Source organism: Wasmannia auropunctata, unplaced genomic scaffold, assembly GCF_000956235.1.
Source record: "Wasmannia auropunctata unplaced genomic scaffold, wasmannia.A_1.0 LD336097.1, whole genome shotgun sequence".
Lineage (NCBI taxonomy): Eukaryota > Metazoa > Arthropoda > Insecta > Hymenoptera > Formicidae > Wasmannia > Wasmannia auropunctata.
The window spans coordinates 424,700-451,403 of NW_012026793.1; the positions used below are offsets into that span (position 1 = coordinate 424,700).

A 26,704-nucleotide genomic window follows, 5' to 3' on the forward strand; every position below is an offset into this window, starting at 1 on the left:
ACGTGTGCTCTTCCGATCTTTCCTAAATCGTACCTAACCTAACCAGCAAGAGTTCTTATATCGTATCGGTACAATTTAGGAATACTAATGTATTTTTACCTTTAGATCACATGACATAATTAACATTATATTTATTTTAAAACGATCGAAGTTGTTCTGTAGCAAGTCTGTAGAGGAAAAAACCGTCATCGAGTTGTGTAAGCAAAACAGCATTCTTTGATAAATTACAATTAAAGTAGATATTAATTCAAGATTCTTTTATCAATCTTGTGTTTTTAATTATTTTCATTCATAAATTCAATAGTTTAGAAGGAGATACTGTTAATAAAACTCACAGGTACGATTTAGGCGACCGGTTTGCTGAATCGTGCTTTTGACAGCATGTTATAAAAAAGCTTAGAACAAATTAATTTGCTATTAGTGAAAGATTTAACATGTAATATTTGATGCCTTGAACATCAAGCTACAATTTCTAACGTTTGTTTGCATTCTAAATAGTACCAAATGTGAAATATAACCAAAAATATCTTAAGTGGTACCGGCAACTCTCCTCTACATATATATATGTATATCTAATTGTAAGTTAAAAATAAGAAAATAACACCTACAAGAATGAAAACTAATAATTACTGTTGAAAGGAAGTCAAAATAGACGAATAGAAGTCAGAATAGAGCTGACGAAGTAAAGCTATGAAGCAAATGTGTCACGTCAATTTCTAGGAGACAATATAATTGACGGAATTGAAAGAGAAAGTGACGCGGACGTAGTTTTATGATTTCTTTAAGTCTGCAGTTTCCGCTCTATAATTATTAAAATATTTTAATGTATATAAAAAAAGAATTTCATTTTTGCGCAATTTACAGCAGCAGAATGATGTCATATATGGCGGAAGGTATAAACGATATTTATAGGTATACATCTTGTACGCGTCATATAGACGTATAGATGATTTTGTGCGTGGTCGTGTGTATCTCGATCTTGCGGTGCTGAACACTCATTGCGACACTTCCCATATTTCCGAACGTGCAATTATGATCGATATCAAGCCGCGTTCATGCGCTGAGCTAATGTTCTCTCCGAGCAGGCTGTAGAGTTGTAACATTACGAAGATTATCTGAGAATTTTTAAATTATTTGAATCTCACGACAAAATAACAAAATATCTCTTTCTCTTTAATAATCTAACTTTAGAAGTGTTTTCTTAATTTGAAGAATTAACGCTATATACATAGGCATGTACATACATTTAGAGAAAAAGATATAACCATGAATTATTTAGATTACAAGATGACAAGTTTTATATGTAAAATTAATGTACATAAATAACTATTTATGGTACACTATTCATGTACTATTTATAGTGTGCTATTTATATTGCAACTATCAAATAGTTTATTCAACCATGTGTATTAACTATATGTACATTAATTATAATATATTTATATAAAAAATAATTTTTTCAACTATATACATATAAAATTTGTATACTTCTTAGCTATATAAGTATAGTTGCTAGTCTTTCTCTGAATTTGCGACATGTTACATAAAATATATCGCTTATTTGCTATAACAACGTCATAAAAAACAAAAAACAAAATTTTCTAAGTTTAAATGTTTTAAATCATTAAAATTTTGTATCATTTTTATATGCGATTTTGGTATTACAATTTGATGATACAATCTAATTGTAAAAGAACAAAAGTACTGCTATAGTTCTTCATTCAGTGTATTGAATTCTCATCACACACACACACTTTTCTCTTTGCAGACGAAAATAAAAAATTACTATTAAAATTTTTCAATTACGTCATTGTTGCAGCAAATTGAGCGATATTATATGTATATACTACATAGTTATATATAAATAAAGATCTCAGAGCTGAACATTCTTCGAACTGTGCCGGAAGTTGCGCGATAATTGGAAGGGATAACTGGACGGAGCAACACGGGGCGATGCTTCCGTTACAAGCACGATTGGCGTAATATTTCTTGGCACGCGCGTAAGATCTGACATTGAAAACTGATGGGGCAGCTACTCGAACGGTATCGCGTTCAAGTCAGCTACATTAATCTTATGATTCTCAGCTATAAGCCGTGGATTTACAAGAAAGTCTTGCAGGTGCAAGCTGAGAATCAGAGTAACAATTCCTGTAATCTTTCGGCTTCGAAATAATAGGTCGAATCGTTTCGTTTCAGCACAGACCGGTTGACGCAAAATGACGGATACTTTCACACGGAGGTCGATTTAACGCCGTTCCACGATGTACGCCGAGTGGCAAAAGGTGAGTTGGTATTTATTGGCTATAGCTGTGTTATCTTGAAAGACTGGACTCGTCGTGAGTTGTTTTTACACGGCTTATAATAATAATAATAATAATAATAATAATAATAAATATGCTTGCTGGCGTTAAATGCCGAGCGTTCCTAAAGTTATACGACTATTTTATTAAGGAAAATCTGTAAATCGAAGATATTGACAAGCGAAGGGACTGACCCTAAGAATAAAAAAAATCATAATGACATCAAAATTGCTTCAAAATCATTAAGTCACTCCTCAATCAATCACACAATTCATTTTAACATTATCTTGACGTTATCGTGCGATCTCGGTTGTTCCGCTTTCGAGACGTTAATGAAAGAACGGTGTCGTTCCTGTTGGAGCTTGTTAATCGTTTATTAAGAGAGGCGTTGTGAGTTCCCACTCGTATATAGACTCGTAGATCGGTAAGACGGTCATTTTTGGATTGTCACCGCGTTGCACAATGTTTACGTGGTCACGACCGCGCGGTGGGATCACGCTGCGTGGTCGGAGTCAATGATCTGCGCACACGCAATTGCATCGCCGCTGCACTCTGCAGCAGCCACTTTCCAACGCCTCGTCCGACGGCGTCTTTCCACGCTTAGTCGACGATCGATCCGCGCGCCGCCGACCGTCCTCGACTTTTGCAGAAATTGAAAAAAAAAAAAAAGAAACACTTTGGCCTGAAAAATGAGTTTTTATACAAGGTCGCTCGGGAAACTCGAGAGAGATCGTTGAAAGTGACGCATTTTAAGGGAAACACGTGTATCAACTGTTCAAGTGTGTGTGCACTTTTTTAAAATCTTTTAAAATAAAAGAGAGATTAAAACGCGAGCCGTCTTGCGAAATTAAAGAGATGGACTTATTTGATTAATACAAATATCTTGAAAAATTCGGTAAAAATTTTCGAATTACAAGCGACTGAAACGCGCCTTCACGAGTGAGTTTTAACGGCGTTAAATTATAACTGTATAAGTGTATTAATCCGCGAGTCTCGGTCACCTTTGAATTTAGCATAGTACCTATATGACAGGCGGCGACGTGGAAGGACGACTTGAAAAGACTCTTGCCACGCGGACGCGGTTCGGAATGCATCGCGAGCGGGCTGGCGCAATGGCGGCTTCTCACTTTTACTTCGCTCCCCGCGCATCCAATCGCGGATAATGAGCGGCGGAATAATTAAGGAAGGCATTCCTATACGGCACGGCTCGAGGCGCGAGTGTAGCAGCAGGGCATTAACGAAATTGAAATGGATTATTAAATAACCGACATTATCGGAAATGAAGACATCAAGCCGCCGGAGGGGGGATTTAATGAGCTACGCCCGCGTGCTTCTTTTATAGACCGGATATTTTTTACCGTCTATCCCTCTAATAAGAACAATCTTCAGAAGACGAAACGATGCAACGTTGTGAGTCCGTTTTCTCTCTCTCTCTCTCTCTCTCTCTCTCTCTCTTCATCAATTTTAAGAAACGAAACAATTCGGAAGAGGGTCACGTGACTCGCCGTCTGGAAATCTGTTTAACATCGATAAATCAATCCGACGTCCGTCGTAAGAAGAAGATGATGATGAAGAAGAAATAATCGTGTCTCATCTTGCGGTTTCGCTCGCCGCCGCGCTCCCGCAATCGACAATTTCTATCGCTCTTCTGCAACTCGCCACGGCCGCTAGGCAGAATAGCTTCCCTTCGCGCGCGTACCTGCGCCTCCCTCCCCCTCCCCCTTCCCCCGCTGGCATAAGCCGACCCGCGTATGTAATACCCGTGCGCACGTGCACACATGCATGCGGTCGCGCGCGCGTGCGTATTTAGCGCGTAATTTATATAAGAAGAGAGGCACGCTTGGTTCCACCCCAAAGCGCTTCGATCCCACTGGCGCCGGTAGCTTATGATTTCATCGCGCTGCAAAATCCCGGGCTGCACGGGGGGGCCTGATGCAGTGGAGAAGCGCGGGCGAGCGCGCGCGTGTAGAAACTCCCCGGTCGAGATTGAGCGAGCTGCCGATCGGAACGTACAGAGGAATCAAAGCGGGAGGAACTCTTCGGGAAAGAAGAGTATACGGGGAAAGTTTGCGCGATCGCGGTGGCGCGATTAGAGCGGGCGTCGCCGCCGCCGCCGCCGTCCGATCGGGGAAATATGGACCGCTTTCGGGCACGGCCTAATTAGCGTGTCTCAATTAAAATTGCATATATACGCCACTGCGCGGCGTATATACCGGAGGCACACACAATTGTTGCAGAGAGGGAAGAAACACACTTCCCGCAACACTTCCAGTGCCGCGTCGAACATCCTAGCGTCCGCATCGCGAACGTCGCGCGCGCGTCACGCCACTTCGGGCTTCTTCTCGCAGAGGGAAGAAATTTAAGGGGGGCCCTCTTTCCCCCCCGCGAGGAGAGAATCTCTCGCGAAAGGGTCGGTTTCGCGAATCGGTCTCGACCGCGAAGCGGGCGGCCGCAGGCAGAACCGTCGCGTCAGGTAGGACCGAAGGATGACGACACCGCCGTCGGGGCACCGTTAACGAATTCCGCGCGTGTGTGCAGCCGCGGACTTTTGCCGACTGACCCAATGAGCCCGATAGAGCCCGTTTGCTTGCGTGGCCTCCTAACTTCTTTAAGCCCGAATTTAACATGCACGGGCCTCGGCCGTCGTCGAACGGCTTAGGCCGTCGCCACCGCGATCGCCGATCGTGACGGGACTCCGCGACATCGGGAGACCCGCGCGTGCGCGTGTACGCTACTCGCATAAATAGACCCGCGAAATGCGCGGGGCGAAAAGCCCCCCTCCCCCTCCCCCGTGCGACGCGGAAGACGCGGAAAAACGGTACAACACGGAAACACGCGTCGGATGAAGGCCTAACATGAAGGAATGTGAACGTCTCGACGGACGAGCGATAGCTCATCCCGAGTTATTCCAACGACCGCCGCCGCCGGTCGTTTCGCGCCAGGTTTCAATTGGAAAACGGGAAGATTTTTACGGCGCGACGTTGTTTTATTAGTCGCGGGAATACGACTCGCCTAAGATACGAACCCCAGCAAAGCCGGGTTTTCTCTCAACGGTGGCCACGGACAACTGCGGTATCTAACTGAAAACTTGTTCGCGGGCGATCGCGACGCGCTTGACCCGTTTTTCACTTCGTTCTTTTTTTTCGGTTTCGTGTAATAAACGGTGTCGAAATCGCATTACGCACGAGTGACTTGTGAGTTTCACAAATAAGAGAAGAAAGAAATAATAAATATTAAACGTAATAAATAATTTGAAAAAAAAAAATATATATCAATGTGTGTCAGACCGTCGTATGTTAACGCGAATGTTTTCCGTTTATGTTTGAGTAAATTAAATAATATAATTAATATTAATATAAATGTGTGTGTATGTGTGTGAAACACACGTCGTAGGACGCAGTTAATGCGCTCGATTCAGCGGAGTGATTCGCGAGTTCGCGATTGGTGCTTTAAACATTTCCTGAACGACCGACCCGACACGTCACGTCACGTCAATTTTAAGCGGGGCATCGAGAATCCTCCTTGACGATCTCGCGAGTGAAAGACGCGTGTGTCGCGTGTGTACGTACATACGTTCGATACCTCGGCGCGCATCCGAGAGAGTTGCGCGCAGCGGGCATTGACTTGAAACGCTACACGCGTCCATCATCCACGACGAGGTTGTTATTTAAATTGAGCGAACTTGAAAGAAAGGAAGGATGAGAGGGGGGAAGATATGCAATCGAAACCTCGACGTCGCTGTATAACTGAGGAAAAACGCAATCATACTGCACGCGATGTTTTCGAGGAGAGAAAAAGAAACGAGGGAAGAGGAACAAGTAAGATATTTGTACGCGTAACCGTGGCATCGTGAACTGTGTGGGAATAGCTGGAACGCGCGCGCGTCGACGATAAACGCCACCCTACCGTTTCTCGTTCGAGGATTCGTATATATGTACGTCGCGATCGCGTCGTTTCGACGATCGCTGCATTCGGATAAAAGTCACAATTGTGTGAGCGCGTCTGTGATCACGCGATTGCGTTTTAACTTTTTTAACGCGTTGCGTGCCACGTCACTTGTGTACGACATTATGTGCAAAGATGAACAGACGAAGATATACGCATAAATCATTTTCATGAGAAACTGAATCGAAAGAGTATATAACACAAATAAGGGAGTCGGCCCGTACTCGGTCCAATCTTGGTCAAGCGGATGTCGGTATACCTGATATTCTCGCGTGAATTTCCAGTTTGTGCAAACTGCGCGCAACTGCAGCAAAAAAAAAAAAAAGAAATCGGTCACAGTTTTGCAAACGGAGAATTGTCTGCGAATGCAATTGCGTTTGATCTTCGTCATTATACACGCGTTCGAAATGGCTATATGGATGAGTGTCCGAAGCTGGTAGAAAGTAGAATCCAGTAGAGAAATCGAGTTGATAATATTGGCGACTCGAGGTCTTTCGCGATTACGCGCGAGGCGAGAGAAGTTTCGGCGAGGGGGGCAATAAAGTTACGTGCGATCGGTCCGCGCATGAGACGCGCGGCCGATCGCCGATATTCCCGGCAGCGATGGTCAACGTGGATTCACCGGGACCGAGCGCGAGGCAACAGCAGCAGCAACGGCGACGCTGGTCCGTGGGTCGATCGTCGACCCCGCGGAGTCACTTTTCGCTGCACTCTTCCGAAGCTTTCTACGCGAGCGCTACGGAACCGTTATCCGGCGGCGGCGGCGGCGGCGGCGGCAGCCGCGGCGGCGGACGCGCGTTGCATAATGCGAGCGGCAACGGCCCAGACCCAGATTCGAATTCCGCCCTGGATTCCTGCGCGCCGGAAGCGGCGGGTAACAGACAGCTGCAGTACCGGGCGGCTTCCGACCGATCGCGGACGTCCCATCAGGAGAGCGCCTTCTACACGGTGCCGCGCGGCCCGGCGGTCTCCAGGAGGGAGATCCTGCGACGCGTCAGGTGCGTCAAGGACGACGTCGAGACGCGCCATCCCACGCCGGAGAGGGATCAGGTCGATCAGAAGAGGCCGAGAACGTTGCCGTCGATCGGCAGGCGAGCGCGTCAGGACCAAGCCGAGCGCGCCACCTCGTCGCTCCTGAGGCGAGTCTCCCGGCAGGATATCCTGCGGCGTCGCGCGAGCGTAGAGGCGAGCTCGCAGCTGAAGGATGTCGCGAGAACGCCCGCGGGTTACCCGGAGCGCTCCGGGCGCCCCTCGGCGAAGGAGGATCGCGATCACTCGCGGCCGTCGACCCTGCCGAAGATCTTGCACGCCACGCGGACGTCTCGGCTGGAGGAGTACTCGTCCCCGAGGACGAGGGAGGTCGCCGGCAGGGAGGCGCCGATCTACGGACGGATTCGCCGACGGAAGATGTCCCTGCCGACCGGCGCGGGCGCGGGCGCGACGTCGCGTGACTCGACGACACCCTCGAGTACGTTGACGAGGCTCTCCAGAACGAGGGCGAGCGGAGAAGAACGCGCGCGGGGCACCTCGACGAAGGTCGTTAGACACCTGCGAGATCCCGTCCCCGATCCGCCCGACGCCCGGTCCAGATGCACCGCGGACGACGTCGGTCGTGACGATATTTATGTCAAGGTCGCGCGCAGAGCCTCCAGGCAAACGCCTCGCGAGGAGAGACCGCCGGAGCCGATGTCCAGGCGCAGAATAATCAACAACGTGGACCACACGGACTCCCTGGAGCGAAGGCCGCACCGAGATCGAGATCAGGACGTGGTTCGCGTCAGGCACGACGCCATACTGGTCTCCAAAGAGACCATCGAGCGGCTGCGTAATTTCAAAACGGAGAGACACGACCACGAGAACGTGAGGACGCCCCCCTGCCGCGTGGACTCCGCCTGGTCCTCCGCGCGAAGAGACTCGAAAACGGACTCCTGGTCCCGCGGCAAGTGTCCCCACAGGGATTCCACGTGGACCGGCGAGAGGCAGCAAGCGAGGTGCCGGCCGAAGTCGCAGAGCGAGATGCTGACGAGGGCAGGGCAAGCGGAGGGCGCGAAAACGGGGATGAGGTCGACGACGTTACCGAGCTACATGAAGATCGGACGGCGGACGTCGACGGGGAACCCGCCGGCGCGCGATGTGGACGAGCCGAGGGGAACCTCGACGTCCAGCGGTGCGTTGACGAAGCAGAGCAAGGAGAGGTCGAATTACGTGAGGAGGACGGCGACGACGCACATACCGATGCACGTCAGAACGTTCAGCGACGCACACAGCGTCCGTTCCAACACCCCGGACACGTCGTCGTCGATATTCGGCTTCTGCACCGGAAAGAGGAGGCTGCAGGCGTCCTCCGTGGCGCGTAGATCCCCGTCGTGGAAAACGGTTCGGGATGTTGTCTATGAAGCGATTCGAGAAAAGATTAGAGGACCTAAGGCTTTACTTTTCAGTGGATATATATCTTATTTCCGCGACAATATTTGAAAAACATAAACACAAGTTGTTGTCTCCACTGTAAATGCATGAGATTAATGAAAAAATTAAAATGATTTTATTTTCTGAAAGACTGATTATTATTTTAATCTCTGCTGTTTTGATCAAATTTATTGATATTGTTTGGATAAAAAAATTCTAAAGAGAAAATAAAAAAAATAAAAAACTTTCGCAAAAAAGCTCTTTTACTTGTTGTATTTATTATTGTATTATTATATAACTACAAACGAAGTCATTAAATACCAAAGAAAGTTTTAAATATTATTTTAATAAAATATTAGTTATATTTAAAAAATAAACTTATACAGTTTTATCAGTCGAATAAACGCAAAAAGAACAGCAAGATTAATTATATGAAATTGCACCGTAATATTCTGAACCAGTTTATGAGGTACTGAAATTGGAACAAGAAATTTTCAATCGCTAACGTTGATTTAATTAGTCGTAGGTGTAAGAAAAGGCACAATTTCTAATAATGTATTTAAGGGGGGAGTCTGGTTTAGCACGCTGAAAAATAAGGTGATTTTTTTGGAATTCTTTTTAGGAAACTATTCAACCAATTCTTTTGAACTTTATAGGTTAATTTCTTATACTATTAAACTAACAAAAAAATATTTTTTTGCCAAAAAAAAGTATTTATTATGCAAGTAATAATAACATTTATTCGGCGGTGATGGTGTTTGGCGGCGTGCAAGATAACTCAAAAACTATTTATCCGATTGATTTGGGCCTTTGCACACATTTGCACAAATACTTCCCCAATAACTTGGATCACAGTTTATAATAATATTATTTAATTAAATAATTTTTATTGCATGATTAACACGAAAAGTTTTTTGTCAAAATCGCTACCTTCTTTTCCAAGAATTCCAAGTGTCGCAATTTTCACAATTTCGCATTATTTTCTTTAAAAATAGGTTCAATTAATGCGTAAACTCTTAATAAACAATAATTATTTTTTTGGATTTTTTATCTCAGACAAATACAAGTGACACTACATTGCACGCCGCCCGCCGACGCGCCGAATAAATATTATTATTACTTACATAATACTTTTTTTGGCAAAAAATATTTTTTTGTTAGTTTAATAGTATAAGAAATTACCCTATAAAGTTCAAAAGGATTGGTTATATAATTTCCTAAAAAAAATTCCAAAAGTCACCTAATTTTTCAGCATGCTAAACCAGGCTACCCCTTAAGTATAAGAGATATAAGTTCCGTTGGCCATTAAGCTAGCGGCAAGAATAGAGAGAGAGCATCTGTGTCATTAAACCGCTTATTTGACGTATAATAATATCTATCATTTGCAGGGTGAATTGGTGTGGTTCGACCCCGGTGTCGGCCATGTGTTACCAGGCGAGGTGCAGGAGTACCACAGAGCCGCCAATGTACTCTCGGTCCAAGCGGTGATCGCCGGCAAGGTAAGATAAGAGCCCGTCTAGAAAGCGCTTACTAATCGCGCGTCCGTATATTAACCGTGCATAATTACTGAATGAGAGATGTGAAAGAACTCAATGGCTTAGGAAAAGATAGGCCAGACGTGCTCTTTCGTTTGGTAAACAGGCCTTTCTACCGACAATACGCATAGCAACATATCTCGACCACCGATCACTTTGCATTTTCTGAAAACGACACCATTTCGAGCGGGCTTAACTCTCACGTATCTTTGCCAAAATGTTTACCTAATGTTGCATTTTATTTTAAATTTATTTATATAATTCTTTCCGAAAAAAAGTACTTAAATGTATTTAAAATCAATTTTAAAAACGTTAATCAATTTTATTGTTCGATTACTAATATTTGAAAATATAATAATTCAACTGATTTATGTATCTTCCAAAATGTTTATCTAATGTTGTGTTTTTTTTTTAATTTTAAATTTATTGATTTTATGAAAAAAGTAAATATATTTAAAGCGGTGTCAGCAAGTGAAATTTAAGATTTAAGATTTAAGAAAATTGACCAATCATAATCGATTATTTATCTCATGTAAGATGAATAACTATGATTGGTCATTTTTCTTAAATCTTAACTTAAGTCTTAAATCTCATTGTAGACGCCGCTTAAAATTAATTTTACCGTTCGATTACTAATATTTGAAAATATATATGATACAACTGGCTCTCGAAGCAGGATGTTGAAGACAACTCGCGCCTCAACTTGGCTCGGCCTGTCAAGCGATTAAGGCAATCCATGCGCCGTCAGATCGGGAATGGAGCAAGTGTGTACACGGTATCCGCTCGTCGGGTTCTTGACTTTCTAAGCGCGGCCCTCACACGCGCGCGCGCGCTCGAATTCGTTTCATTAGACGAGAACGAGAGGAGCGACTCTCTCACGTCGCGCGCCCGCGCGCCACGTCAATCTGGTTTCCACGTTTTTTCACTCACTTTTTCGTCCTTCGCGCGCGTATGATTTTCAAGTTCGTGCTCCCGGCCGGGCCGGGCCTTGAATCAGCACCCGCTGCCGCCGCCGCGCCCCGCTGCCGCCGGTCATCGTGTACTGATCTCGCCGCTCGTGGGTGACGCTACAGAATTTTTGAAAGGAAGCGAAGTGAAATGACTGGCGGACGATTATTCGCACGCGTCGCAGTTTCCATTAACACTCCAGCCAGCCGCCTCATTATGCAACACCGACACCCATCGTGGACCGCTTAACAACGCGCACTTTTTCCTGCAGCCCGCCCGCTTTGTGTTCTCCGCGTTGCCATTGCCGTGCACTAGTTGCAGCACTGCACTTCACCGGTGTCCCATTATAGGTGACGACGCACATTGGCGTAAAGTCGACACCGATCGCTTTAAAAGAAAAAAAAGGAGTATGGTATCTTAAGGCGCGTCGATCTGCAAACTTAATGGTGTTCATTAATTCGATCATATGTTTCAAAAATAAGAAATTGAAACTTGCATTTTGTAAAAATGGAGAAATTCGATAAAAGTGGTACAATTTGTAAGAGACTTTATGATTTTTATTGTTTTTTATTATCTCGTTTTGCTCATCAGCATCAAAGTACTTCAGAGTTTTTTGAGAGAAAGGAAGGAAAAGCCTCAAAATGTATAGATTTCAATTTAAAGTCTTATCACGATTGCTTTGATCGTAAATCGAACGGCTGGAAGAACTTCACGTTAAAAGTGCCAGAAAACAATGTGTTCAGTCTTTCGAAATCTGACGATAGTTTCGACTTTACTTTCCCGGAAGTGCAACCATCTCGCCGGCGCCAATGGAGGTTCAACTGCAAACGCAGACGAGTCGGTATCCGGTTGAGTCTCACGTGAGTGGCTCTCTCGCTTCTTATGTGAATTCGCACGAATCCTCCTTCTGTTTTGTCGGACATTCTCCGTAAAAGCCGCGTCGAGAAAACGCGGCAGGATCGCAAAATTCGTTTCAACGCTGGAAAGTCACGCAGCGTTTTAGGCGTCTCCCCTTCGCGTCCCTTTCGCGCCGCGGTTTAGAAATTGGAAAGAAAGTGTCATCTCGGGATAATCGCGGGGCCTCTCTCGCGAGTTGTCGTCGAAATTATACGAAAACGCAAGCACGTTATTGTCGAGCCGCCGCGAAACCGTTCTGGATCTTCGTGCGGAAAAACGACGAATAATTGCATACAATTATGTGTTTAAGCCGCAAGTCTTCACTCTCACCAACCTGAGCGGAGTGAAGCCACGGCAGGACTTGGGTCAGAATGGCGTGGAGGACATGATTCAGTTGACGTAAGTCACGAAAATTATCACGTGTCTATTCGCGTAATTATCGCGCCACTGAAAAACGCGCACGTGAAAAACAAATTGAACAAATTGCAGGGATCTGAACGAGGCGTCGCTGTTGTGGAACTTGAAGATCCGTTACGACAAGGAATTGATTTACGTACGTCGCATATATTTACGTTGATTTCATTTATTCCTTGACGTTTGCAACCGGAATCCAATAATCGTTTGCGATGAATTTTTTTTTCTTTTAGACGTACACGGGAAGTATCCTCGTGGCGGTGAATCCGTACAAGATGTTCGACATCTACGGTCTAGATCAAGTGAAGCTTTACGAGGGACGAATCCTCGGTACACTCCCACCGTTAGTATTAATTCTTTTATTTCTACAAAAATACGGTTTTTAAACCAATTTTTTGAAAAAAGAAGTTTATAAAATATTAAAATACAAGAAAAATAATACATCAGTTTTCAATATTATATTCAATCAATATAGTTCTTCAATATAGTTTTCTCCTCATTTTCTACAAGTGGTCTAATATTTTACTACTTAATTAAATCAGTTATATTATAATACCATCAGCATAAAATTTATTTGACGGCTTCTTCAATTAATTCTTTTTAATTTTTTTTATTTCGTTGCTAAAGAAAAAACATTGCTTTTTTTTAGTGCCCTATTTAAAAATGTAATGATCACATAGTGACAGATCAGGGCTACGTACTCTGAAGCTTCAATTTTGGACTTCAATGTTTTCATGATATAAGCTGCAACGCGAGGTCTTATCTTGGAGCAAAATGACTTCTTAACGAGTAACTCTTTTTGCTTAATTAAAATTACTGATTTTTCTGTTTTCCATTTCTTTACTTATTTTCTACAAAGGTATAGTTCTTCAAAAAAATTTCTATAAAAAAGTATATTGAATATTAAAATACAAGCTTTGAATAGTTAGCATTATTTGTTGTCGTTTATACCTTTTGGTATTAAGAGTGCCAAAATAGGGCAATGAAAATAGTAATGCGGAAGAAAATTAATAAATTTTATTTCTGATAACGTCAATCAATTAGTGAAACGTTTGGTCATTTATGTGAAGAGGAAATTATTATATATTAAAGATTAACATATCTCTTTTTATAATACTTAATATACTTTTTTTTAATTCACTTTATTTTTGAACTACCTTACTATAAAATGCTAATAAAGCAGAATTAAAAGACTACCTGATTATGAACATAAACATCAATTATAAAAAATAAAGACTATCGAGATTGTTTTGTCGGTAGCAAACGATTTATTCAGGCATCGAGAAAACTTCATTATTTTTCATTTATTTCGCATTTATATACAAATAAGTCTTGTAAAGATTAGGTTGTCTCCTGATCAACTTACGTTTGAAAAAGACTTGCTTACTATTTTATATATATACTATCTTTCGTAGGCATTTATTCGCCGTGGGATCCTCCGCGTACAGTCAGGTGACAGCAGCCAATAACTCCAGTGCCAATCAGGTGGTCGTCATTTCCGGCGAGTCCGGCTCGGGGAAGACGGAGTCCACGAAGCTGGTGATGCAGTATCTCGCGGCCGTGAATCGCGCGCCGAACAATCTCGTCACCGAGCAAATCCTGGAGGCGACGCCGCTCCTAGAGAGCTTCGGAAATGCCAAAACGCCGCGAAACGACAACAGCAGTCGGTTCGGGAAATACTTGGAGGTTCACTTCAGAGAGTGAGTAACATTGCAAGGAAATATATAAAAGATAATGAAGTAACAAATTTGTCGATTCTGTTGGGTGTCAACATCACGCAAACAAATTTTTTTATTTCTCAGCGGCGCGATCATAGGCGGTAGAATAACGCAATATCTTCTAGAAAAGAGTAGGATAGTAACTCAGGCTTCGGAGGAGAGGAACTACCACGTGTTCTATGAACTTCTAGCTGGACTCGATCAGCAACTCAGGGATAAATACGGCCTGCTTACGCCGGACAAATATTTTTATTTAAACCAGGTGCGTTTGTGCGAACATATTGTGATAAAAATCCCCGCATCCTCAGTTGGAGGAGGACAATATCACGGGAACATTAATAATAAAATTGTCGTCTTCACGTTTCAGGGTGGAAACTGCGAAATCGATGGCAAGAGCGACGTGCAGGATTTCAAGGCGCTCTTGTCAGCCATGCAGGTGCTCGGCTTCTCGTCCGAGGAGCAGGACACGATCTTCAAGATTCTGGCCAGCGTGCTGCATCTGGGGAACGTGTACTTTCACCGGAAGCAAATGAGGCACGGCCAGGAAGGCGTGGAAGTCGGTTCCGACGCTGAGATACGCTGGGCGGCGCACCTTCTTCAAGTGAATTCCGATGGCATCATCCGAGCGCTCACTACCAAGACGACAGTGAGTTTTCACTTTGGTCACATCTCTACGCTTCGATTCTCGACCGAAGAAACATGAAGATGTTTTGAAATAAAATTTACGTCGTTCTTTAAATGTCTCTATAAATACATAATATTTGACCACCATCAAATTAACAAGACATAAATCTATTTATTATTGCAGGAAGCGAGGAACGAGAGAGTCTTCACGGCTTTGAATATCGATCAGGCCCTCGACGCCAGGGACGCCTTCGCAAAAGCGCTGTACAGCTCGCTCTTCTCGTGGCTAGTCGCGCGCGTCAATCATATCGTCTACAAGGGCACGAAGCAGACGGCCGCCATTTCGATCCTCGATATCTTCGGCTTCGAGACCTTCACGGAAAACAGTTTCGAGCAGCTGTGCATCAACTACGCGAATGAGAATCTGCAGTTCTACTTCAACAAGCACATCTTCAAGCTCGAGCAACAGGAGTACGCGAAGGAGAAGATCGACTGGACTACCATCAACTACACGGTGAGATATTGATTTGGACGATATAATTATTTCGTAGCGTGAAACTTTCGCGAAACATAATCAGTATGAGCTCGTAAATCCTGGAAATAACTTTGACTGTTCGCTCGCGTAGGATAACTTGCCGGTCATCCATCTGATCGCGAAAAAGCCGGTGGGCATCCTTCACCTGCTGGATGACGAGAGCAACTTCCCTAAAGCGACGGATCTCTCATTCTTGGAGAAATGCCATTACAATCACGCGCTGAGCGAGCTGTATTCCAGGCCCAGAATGAGCTCCGCCGAGTTTGCGATCAGGCATTACGCCGGACAGGTCTGGTACAACGTGGACGGCTTCCTAGACAAGAACAGGGATACGTTGAGACCAGACGTAGTCGAGTTGCTCATCAGCAGCAAGATTTCGGTAAGATTTCTCGTCTTGTCTATGCCGTCTATACGCTGAACGAATCTCGTAGTAATACACGCTCGTGACGGATTACAGATGGTCAGCAAGATGTTCCAGCATGTCAGAACCACTCACGAAGCTAATAAAACCGTGAACAAGCCGAACGGCAGATTTGTCACCATGAAGCCGAGAACCCCGACTGTTTCAGCTCGATTTCACGACAGCCTCCAGCAACTCTTGGAATCCATGTCTCAGTAAGCATTTCAAAATTCGCTTTGTTATGCGATATTAAAAACCGGCAGAAGTTGCAAATTATAAGAAACAATATTTAAATAGATTCGATAAAACTTAGAGGATTTTAACATTGAAGAAAATCTAGGACGTCCACAAAAAATCTTAATTGACATTTTTGTAGATTTCTTAGATTTTTGCAATAATTATTACTCTGTCACTATTTGGATAGTTAATATTTATTTCTTTTGCATTTGCAGATGTAATCCGTGGTTTGTCCGTTGCATCAAGCCGAACACCGAGAAGGCCCCGATGAAGTTTGACATGCCCTGCGTGCTCGAACAATTAAGATACACGGGCATGTTGGAGACGATCCGCATCAGGAAAACTGGCTACCCGGTTCGCCTTCTGTTCGGACACTTTGTGGATCGATATCGTTATCTCGTCTCGACGCATTTGCCTAGGGGAGCGCCCAACAAGGAGCTCTGCAGAATAATTTTGGACAAAGCAGCTCCGAAAGAGGCGCAGTCGCAATATCAGCTTGGACTTACGCGAGTGTTCTTACGCGAATCGTTGGAGAGAGCTCTGGAATATAACAGAGCGTTGATTCTGGAGAGAGCAGCCATTACAGTCCAGAGGTATGTTCCAAATTAAATGTAAAAAAAGACACGTTGCAAAAAGATTATTTATGATTTCGTATATTACATTAATTATATATAGTATATGTATATTATATATAGTATAAATACAGTATAATTATAGAGAATTTTATGTATAAAATTAATTAATAGTTATATAATGTATTATTCATTAACAATTATATAATAATTAATGTATAAATATTAATACATTAATTAATTATATAAATAACTGTTAATGAATCAATAGATAGGTATATAATTATTAATTAAACACGATATTATTAATTAATTTTATAATAAATAATTTATATATAAAATTCTCTGTGGCGATTAAATATCTGCAGAAATGCCACACATTCTTTTTGATTCATTTCACTATACCTTCTTCTTAAATAGTGAAATTAATAAATGTGTGAATCTTTCCCGGACGTCGCTCTAACGGTTTCTTTTGCAGATACACGAGAGGCTTCTTGGCGCGCAGAAGATTCCTCAATATTTCACGCAGCACAGTTCTGATACAAGCGGTATATCGCGGTTACCGCGAACGTAAGCAATTCCGCGCGATGAAGAAGGGCGCTCTGATGGCGCAGAAACTGTACAGAGGTAGGAAGCAACGAGAGACGTTTAAGGTGTTGAAGGAAGAGATGGCGAAGAGGGCGGAGATCGAGAGAGCCAGTAAGGAGCGAGCGAAGGCGAAGCAGCAACGAGAGGAGCAGGAGAGGACCTCGCGAGCTGTTGCCGGTGTAAATCACTTGGAGATTCCCGCAGAACTAGCCTTTATTTACAGCAAACTCGATGGTGCGTTTTTGTTTATCAGGATAAATATTAAAACGTCGCGAAACTCGTCTAAATCTTTGGACATGTTTCTTCCGCAAATTATTCCTCGGATTTTTTTCAATATCCTTTCTTCGCAACTTTTAGATTGGCAACCCACGCACACCGAGCGAAATCTCCTCAAGGTCGTTGGCCAAGTCATCCCGATGAACTATACCTACAACCTGCCGTCCGACATCGATCAGTATCAGTTCTCCAAGTTCACCAACATTTACTTCAAGAGCCATATCTTCGGGATGAAACGCGAGCCGATCAAAACGCCGTTCCTGACAAAGGCTCGCGATCAGGATTACACGGACTCCCTGATGATCTTCAAGATGATACTGCGCTTCATGAATGAGAGTAATCTTAACGGCAAACGCGAGCAGGCGTTGGGCGACTACATCGTTAACAAGGGCATCGTGAACGAGAAGTTGAGGGACGAGATACTATGCCAGCTGGCGAATCAAACCTGGAAGAATGAGAACGACGCCAACAAGGAACGAGGATGGCTGCTGTTGTCCAATTGCTTGTCGGCGTTCCAGCCCAGCGCCACGCTCTTCAAGTACTTTCTGAAGTAAGTGTGTCCTTGTTCACGCACGAGACTGATCGTTACATGTCCCTTAATTAACATTCTTCAATCAGATACGTCTCCGATCACGCCTACGACGGCTACAAGGCTTATTGCCAACGCAAATTGTTGCAAGGCGAGAGAACGGTATATCGTATGATGAGCAATAATCAGCAAACGGTACATCAGGTGCCCAGGAATTATCCGCCGTGCGTCCTAGAATGGCGAGCCAACAGGAATCGCGTGAATATGGCGCTCAACGTTGGTTTCTACGACGGTAAATCGCGTCCTCGAATTCATAAAGATAAAAGTACGCTGCTGTAAAAACTTCATTTGCAATCGGCAACATTTCGTTTTGCAGGCGAGACAACTACGTGCGCGATAGACTCCTGGACGACGTGCGAAGAGTTGGCTAATCTCGCGGTACGGAATCACGGGGTGGAGAACACCGGCTGGACCATCACACTCTGGAATCAACTGGATGGCCCGGACGCTATCGTGACGGAGACCAATGGTTTCGACTACGTGCTGGACTTGATCTCGGAGATGGAGTTGGCGCCAGCTTTTCCCGCCGCCAAGCATATGTTCTTGGAACAGCGTAAGAACAGTCTGCCACCCATAAAGAAACGAGAGGTAAGAGAAATTCAGCGTTGACTTTAATAGCGAAAGCTTAAGAGATAATAAACTCGACGATGTACAAATACCTAGATGCAAATAGAAAAGAAATATAATTGTCGTTAAATTACTAAGTATCGAATATTTAAAATAATGTCTTTTTTTTTCAGCACGCTCAAGTTATTCGGGAGTTGGAACAAGAGATGGAAATTCCTATCCTAAAAACTTTCCAGCCTCTGGAAAGGAAATCAGTGCCAAAAGTGGTTGATAAGCCTGTTGAACTGGAGATTCAAGCACCCAGGCGGCCGGCAGTACCTCCACCGCAACCACCCATTACGAAACTACCCGTATGTATTGATTTAATTAATCTTGTGATTTTTTATTTAGTGAAAATTTTTCTTTAAATTCTTCATATAATTTTTTAGAAGTTTTATATAAATTTTAGAATTTTTCAGAATTTCTGTATAATTTTATAGCTTTATAAAAAATTTCTCAAATTTTTTATACACATTGGAACATTTTTTAGAAATGCCGAGAAAGTATACATCTTTTGTAGAATTCTTTGCATTTTGAAAAATATTCTAATATTTTTCATTTTAATTTCTGAAGAAAATTTTTAAAACCTGAAGAAATTTAATGTATTTTTCAAAAATTTTCGTAAATTTAAAATATAAAAAATTCGAAAGAATATAAAATATTAAAATTTTTTCACTAAGAAATAAAGAATTTAAATAATATTCAAATACATAACTTTTTTTCTATATTAAATCAAATTATAACATCTCTCTTAAAACGATTTTAGTAAAATTATGAAATATGTAAACTATAAAAAATTGATTTAAAAATATGTTTCTGTTAAAAATTGTTAAAAGAATAAATTTCATTTATTCTATATTAGTTAATGTATTTGCAAGTATTGTTTCTATATTTATTTATTGATTTCTCTTTCAATCTTGTATTTAACAACTCAATAAATCGTTTACCAATTATGTCTGGAAATGTAATACATGCAGATGCGAAAACAATCACACGAAGTCATTTTGGAGACCACGGAAATGGGGTTGTCGAGGAAATCCGCTTTGAACGACCGCTATTTCGAGAAGGAGAAGCAACGTAGCCGAAGTTTGGACAATCTACTGCAGTCGGAGGTCATGCCGTCGCCGGTGAAACTCGCCAATCTAGGGCTTTCCTCGTCCAAATTGAACGAACGGTATCACAGTCTGGAAAGAATTGGTGAGACTCCAGCGGTCAGTAACGTTGAGTACATGACGCGTGCTGAGATCACGCAAGAGAGGAAGTACAGCAGAGTCACAAGAACGACGGAGCCCAACATCGAGGAGGAGGATCTCACGATTGACTTTGAATACCCGGATATTCAGTCCGTTAGTCAAACCGGAAGATCGGAGGACGATAAGAGCTACATAAGGTCGCAGACCAGGTTCATCAAGTCGCAATATCCCGGTGAGTAGTCGGAAAAGAGTCATTCTTAAATTCTTATCATCTTCACATCTTCTTATCGTTTTTCGAAGGATTTTCAAAGATTTTACTGCAATGTATACACATTACGTCGTGACGTCAATGACCTCGAGTTTGTCCTTTACTCCCGTTATTTAATTCGCTGTTGCGTAAAACGTATTTTACTTCGAGAGAATTTCTATCGCGGAGAAAGTTGGCAATTATGCAACCCAATTTTTCCGTATCGACCGCGTATCGATTATTCCTCTCGCGTTTTCAGGCAAACGCGCGCTGCCGGGAAGCCAGTCTAGTCGCGCTTACATCGAGAAGAGTGAGTACGGTGTAAAGTCGTCTGCCATGTCCGATACCAGCGAGGCGCCCTCCTTGGCGTCGCACGTGCGGCGCGTCAGGGTGCCCAGCCAGGCTTCCGACGTGGACCAATTCTTGGATGAGCTATTTATGCCCGTGTTGGACGGCAATCTCGACGAGCTGTCGGACGCTCGTAGTTTGGCCGCTTCGATAAAAGGTTCGTACGACACTAGGCCACCCGGCGACCAGACAGTTCTCGAGAATCTGCAGAGAGTCGACAGTCGAGCTACCAGAACAGCCACGGTCGACGACTTTGTCGAAGGAATGATGACGAGAAACGGAGGAATCGCGAATATCAGCGCGGGCGAACTGTCGAGGAGGATCAAGGGCGGCGGCAATATGGACATTCCCAATCAAAACACGGCCTTCAACTTCAACCCTATCGCGCAGAGCATGATGTCACCGCCCATGATGATGCCCATGTTCAGCCCGACTCAGCAGGTCCCGTCCGCGCAGAATACCAGCATGAGCATGGGCGCGAGCTTCATGCCCATTCCGATCTACAGCATGCAGGGACTCAGTTTACCGCAATATCCCAGTTCACCGCCCGGCCAGAGCAACGACATTGCGGCGTACCAACAGAATCTCCAGCGAGCTTTCCTGCAGAGCGCGATGGCACAGAATATTCAGATACAGCAGCAGCTGCTAGCGCAGAATCAGGCTTTGCAGCAGCTCTTGGTTCAAAGCCCGCAAAACTCGGCACAGCAACCGGTAAGAAATTGGCAGAAAGAGAGAGAGAGAAAGAGAGAGAGAGAGAGAAAGCAAGAGATCTGTACAAAAAATCTAATATCCAAGGTTTATGTGATTGAACAGAATGATTAATGGGGATTGATCTTCTTTTACCGTGATTCAAATGAAATAAGACCACACAATTGTTGAACACAATCTGTCCAGAAGAATCTAAATCTTCATTAGAGGTGTGCGAATCAAGCATTTGAATGATCGAATCGAATCGAATCGAATCTGAATCAAATTTTCCCAAATTAACATTACATGTTAATTTAAACGTAATAAATGTCAAAATTTATGAATTATTATTATTTTACGCAATGATTTAAACAAACTAAAGACCTATTTTTGATTTACATTTCATTACAAAGGATCATGATCTTATGTGACATTTTGAACTAGAAAATATTAATAATATGGGTATACACGAATAGTTAGAATGCTTTCGAATATTTTATAAATCTATATGAATACATTACATATATCAAAAATACTTATTTATTAGATAAGAATAATTGATCGCGCAGGAGATGTAAATGAATCAAATAAAATAGGCAATCGATTCGAAATCGAATCATTGTTGATTCAAAATTTTCGAACTATTCGATTTCGAATCTTGCAGATTTAAAAACAAACTCGATTGAATCTACTGTGATTCGATTCGATTCGAATTCGAACTATTCGCACACCTCTAATCTTCATCTTCCAGACATTTAATTCTTTAAATTTATTTTCTGGATACTTTTTTTAAGATGTATATATAAATAATATTGAATTTCTAAACATTGAATTACGATAAATAGATCAGAGGAAAATGTTGCATGTCGAGCACGATCGCGAAAGGTTTACCGCAATCGGCGCGGCTCACAATCACGTTTCACTTACGGTCACTTAACTATATATTATATCATTAACTCGATGATCCGTCATCGGTAACCGAAACGGCGGTACACGCACGTAATGAGAGCTAACTCTTAACGAAGCTGTCGTCGATTCTGGGCGATCCTGTGGGTTTCTGAGCCGCGCCGCTCAGCATGGGGTGTGTGTTTCCAGAGCACGGTGTTACCCGCTGGCCCCTCAAGCATGAATCTTGTTCCCTCAGCCCCCCCAATCGGTGCCCATATGGGGCCCAATGATTCTATCGGACGCTGCTCCAAGGTATCTACTGATTTTAACAAACTTACGCTGTATATTACGTGGCTTTCCTAGGACTACGGAAACATATCGTGTACATATCGTCTAGCAGAAACCAAAGAAGATATTCGGAAGATATTATTGCCAACCTGATCGAACATTGTCTCATTCATCAAATCATCGCGGCTTTCTTCCGAATACATTTTTTTAATCTCGGGTCAATCCTCCTGCAAATTTCGTCGCTGTAAAGAATTTTCCGAATTACGTGAAGACGCCATCTAATCTTTCTTGGATTAGGTCTCATTTAGAGAACCCGACGACGGTGAATTATGGTCAACTGAGAAACGGGGAACTCCCCTGCTGACTTCCACCCCGACGAATCAGCGGCAGGAAACGATGACGGTAAAGGCTCAAATTCACCGGTCCCAAAGTCCGCCCAGGAAAAATGCCGAAATCAACAGAAAGACGAGCGCGGATTACGCGCGAAAGATCAGCATGGATCGAAAGGTGGTAGATAGAAAGGGGTCATCGGCACAGGCAGACATGAAGAGAGCCAATTTAAATAAGAATAACATACAGAGCAATTTTACTAACGTACTCAGCGAACTGAAGAACAGGAAGAGCAGCGTAGACAGCAATCCTTCAAGTTTAAGCAATAATAAAGGTGTTCCCCCGCCGCCGCCAATGCCACCGCCTTTGGAGTCTCATGATCCGTCCGAATCGAGACCGTTCCTCGATCCGTATGGTAGAGCGAAGACGGTGCGCATCGGAAAATGGAGGTGAATTCAGAATTCGACAAATTAATAGTTCAGGTAGCAAACTGACATTATTTGTCGTTATTTTGACGTCAAAATGTCGCCCAAATATGTCAAAATATTTTGACGTTAAAATAACAAATTATATCAGCTTGCTGCCTGAAAGTTGAATCTAATTCAAATGACTATAATCTTTATTTCGATGTTGTCTAGGTGGCCACCGCCTAGCGACTCGAACGAGAATCAAGGACAGGACAGTTTCATAGAATTCAAGATGCGTCAGCAACAGCAGCAACGTAAATTAACGCCGCAGTATCAGGAGTACGATCAAGGCGAGGGCGGCGAAGGCACGACGGAAGGTGGCGTCGAGTGGGAAGAATTCGAGATTGAGAACATCGTTAGTAATGAGGATCGTTTGGCGCATTCGTCAGCGACCGCGGCGAAACACGAGAACGGATACAAAGAGGAAGGGGAGAAGAAGAAGAAGAAATCGAAGTAATTGACACATAATACTTTTTTCTCCATATTTATATCGGGCTTAAGAGAGCGATACAAATATTATACAAACGGTCGGATTCTTTTGCAGGTCGGCTTTGGAAGTGGGCGCGCAGAGACCGTCGCCGGGGAGCATAGGAAAGTTGAAGCTCAGCTCGGAGATGAGGCAGAGACTGGAGAAGGTAACGGCGAATCATAGCGTGAGATCCACGAAGACGGCTGAGAAACCCGCGCTCCCGCGAGAAGACGGAAAGGTTAAACGGCTGGAGGATAACAGGAAGCTTCTGTTAGAACAACAACTGGGTAATTAGATCTTTCTTTGTGTGTTATGAAGCGACAAGCGTCAAAATTAAATGTAAACGTATATTTATAATATTTGGAAAAAAAATTTTCAAATTTTAAGGTGGCAGGTGGGATGACTACGCCTCCACTGTTGATGACACCCAAAGCGTCACTTCTAAGGGCACAACTGACATGATGACCCAAGCTCAGGTGGTGAGGACACAGATCGAGAGAATGGAACGACCCGTACCGCCTCCGCCGCCCGTCACGCCGCCGCAGCCTCCGAGTCCAAGAGGCGGCAGTGTATACAGTAACAGGTAACAGTGACGTCACGCAGATTAAACATTATCGAAAATTATTCCAAGTTAATAACAATCGTTTTAATCCTTGTCAAGCCATACAAAAAATACAAGAGATCTGAAAAGTCAAAAGATTTTGTTTTGTCATGAGATATGATGGTTGTTGAATGATAAAATTAGTAAATAATTCATTCATTTCCAGTCAATCCGGCGTACCTCAGCCACGATCCCCGCCAGCGCCGATCGAGCCGAAAACACGCGACTCCTTCCACACGTCTCCGGACTCCGAGACATATGATCATTTTCCGAAGAGTCAGATGTTTAGCCAGAGCCGTGATATCTTCGCTTCGCAGCAGCACTTGCGCGACGGTCACGATTACAGGAACGACTTCGACAAGAGTCGCGGTCAGGACGGCAAGTCCAAGGACTTCTACGGCAAGGACAGCATCGACATGGCGAGTTCGACGCGCGATCGCAACTCCGACTTCGACTCGCGCCGCGATCTCAGCTCCGAGATCTTCGACTCCAAGTACGCGTTCGACGGCTCGACCGGGAAGCGCGATCCGTTCGGCATGACCCGGGACGTGTCCCCCAAGTCCCGAGACAGCTTCGGAATGCCGTCGCCGCGCGACTTCGGCGTGATCCCGAACACGAGGGAGTCCTTCACCGTCGCACGGCACAGTTTCAACAATCGGGACATGGACAGGCGATCGAGCGTAGCTTCGACCCACCGCACCGATAAGATGGAGAGGATCGAGATCGAGGAGTGGCCGGAGTTTCTCAAGCCAGTCTTACCGCCGGCGGACAAGCCGGAGATCGAGAAGGTCCAGGAGGTGGTGAACACCAAGCTCTACCCACAGACCTCCAACGCGCATTTCACGTACAACAGAGTCACGTGGACTCTGAGGGTTAAGAAAGAGGTTTTCGCGCCTAATGAGACGCTGAACAGCCCCCTGGCTCTGCACCTGGTGTTCTGCCAGGTCGCGTACGACGTGTTGGCGACCTCTAGCATAAGGATTACCAAGGAGGACCGGCAAAACATGCTGAAGATGCTGGATAACTACGGCGTCACGCTGGACAATCTCCAGAGCACGCAGCACAAGATCACGATTAAGAAGAACATCGTGGACATGGCGAAGCAGTGGCCGTTGTACTTCGCCCGGATATTCCCTGTATCAGTAAGTTCACGTTCGCTCTTCCATAACGTCCCATACTAATAATTCAAAAAGCGTTCTTCTTCCGACGGTCGAGAAACGCTGATCGAAAAGCAGAAACGGTCTGAAAATTATTTTATTACTTCACGACCCGATAATCTCAATTTAAATCTTGCTTTGTAATTTTAATTAAAATTAAATAAATGTATAAGTAAATATCTCAATCTGAATCCAGATCGGGCCTCAACATCCGGAGACGCAGCACGTGGCGGTGTCGCATCACGGGCTCCGATTGATCAAGCGCACGCTCAACGGCGATCTGATCATTCTGGAGACTCTGCCGCTGGAGGACATCGTCTCCGTGAACTCCTCGAGGTCGGGCGTGTGCGTGCTGCAGATCGCGTCGGGCGTCAGACTGCCCCTGCACACGAACCGCGCCCCGCAGCTGGCGGAGATGATCGGCAGATACATCAGACTGGTGAGTGCAAACCTATAATGTCCCTTCCGCGGACGCGAGCATCGCGCGCTCGTCCACGACCAATTAGCGATGGTCGACCGCGGAAACGATAACGGCACACACGATGCGCCACGCAACACCTGTAACGAGGCAACCGCGGGGCAACGCCTAGTGTAAATTGCCTTTCCAGTGAGCGATCATATATGCTGGCCAATGCCTCCTCCGTCTCTCTTTCTCTCTCTCTTTATTCCTCTCCGCTTTATCTCGTCTCTTTCTCCGCCATCGCGTGGAACGTCGGCATCAGCGGATCGCCATCAGCCGATCCGCGCCGCGCGCTCGATACTTCTATTCTTCGACGCTTCGCTCATCTTTCGAGCCGAAGTTGCGCCGCGCGATGTCGACATGCCGCGAGAATGCCGCCGTCGGGAATTCCCCTGCGAGAAGCGCGGAGTTCTCCTCTCGCCGATGATCGTTCCGTCGTAACTTATGCAAAAAGAAAAGAAGGAAAAAAAAGATTTTAATCTTTTAAATATCTTGATCTTTCGCATTCTGACGCTGTCGGAGACGACATATATATATGCAGACAGCCGCTCTTATAAAAGGTAAAAGTTCCTTCTCTATCTCGCAGATGCCTTTTGATCGAGTCTATCCTCAGTGAATCATTAAGACCGCGGAACGCGGGACGGTTTTTTGCGCGCGCGCGAGAGAGGACGGGCGGCGGGAGAGACTCGTCTTTACGTCTTGTGCAAACGGAGAGATCGGATTTCTTATAACACGCGCTACGCGCCTGTTCATCAGATGCACCTGCATGCTTCGTCGCCGCACGCGATTCAAGGAGCGATCGTTCAGCGTGACGGAACGTTCTCTCGATGACCGAATGCAGATGAGCAGACGAGAGATCTCCATGCCGAATATGATTCTCGCCTGAAATTTTTCGATATATATATATATTCCGATATGCATATATTTTAGTGCACGCGTTAAAGATTTTGCTCTTAAATCACGGGACTCTCTCGGGGGG

The 26,704-nt window shown here is 44.2% G+C and overlaps 1 protein-coding gene across 3 annotated transcripts in view; it reads left to right on the top strand.

Annotated features, from left to right (window-relative positions):
- LOC105462479 (unconventional myosin-XV) overlaps positions 1-26,704 on the top strand; it is a 52,671-nt gene that overhangs the window by 7,883 nt on the left and 18,084 nt on the right. The window contains exons 2-27 of one of the 3 annotated variants that reach the window (XM_011709102.1): positions 2,197-2,282; positions 10,040-10,150; positions 12,342-12,430; positions 12,521-12,584; positions 12,679-12,788; positions 13,861-14,145; positions 14,248-14,425; positions 14,531-14,809; positions 14,972-15,301; positions 15,414-15,701; positions 15,780-15,937; positions 16,175-16,552; positions 17,010-17,353; positions 17,477-17,945; positions 18,014-18,216; positions 18,301-18,572; positions 18,725-18,901; positions 19,568-20,015; positions 20,290-21,089; positions 22,161-22,265; positions 22,539-23,020; positions 23,210-23,491; positions 23,583-23,794; positions 23,895-24,090; positions 24,275-25,250; positions 25,462-25,704. In XM_011709102.1, the coding sequence (XP_011707404.1) occupies positions 2,262-2,282; positions 10,040-10,150; positions 12,342-12,430; positions 12,521-12,584; positions 12,679-12,788; positions 13,861-14,145; positions 14,248-14,425; positions 14,531-14,809; positions 14,972-15,301; positions 15,414-15,701; positions 15,780-15,937; positions 16,175-16,552; positions 17,010-17,353; positions 17,477-17,945; positions 18,014-18,216; positions 18,301-18,572; positions 18,725-18,901; positions 19,568-20,015; positions 20,290-21,089; positions 22,161-22,265; positions 22,539-23,020; positions 23,210-23,491; positions 23,583-23,794; positions 23,895-24,090; positions 24,275-25,250; positions 25,462-25,704 (7,500 nt within the window). In that variant the 5' untranslated portion in view covers positions 2,197-2,261. The remainder of the gene's footprint in view (positions 1-2,196; positions 2,283-10,039; positions 10,151-12,341; positions 12,431-12,520; positions 12,585-12,678; positions 12,789-13,860; positions 14,146-14,247; positions 14,426-14,530; positions 14,810-14,971; positions 15,302-15,413; positions 15,702-15,779; positions 15,938-16,174; positions 16,553-17,009; positions 17,354-17,476; positions 17,946-18,013; positions 18,217-18,300; positions 18,573-18,724; positions 18,902-19,567; positions 20,016-20,289; positions 21,090-22,160; positions 22,266-22,538; positions 23,021-23,209; positions 23,492-23,582; positions 23,795-23,894; positions 24,091-24,274; positions 25,251-25,461; positions 25,705-26,704) is intronic. The other 2 variants (XM_011709103.1, XM_011709104.1) reach the window with 2 other exon arrangements.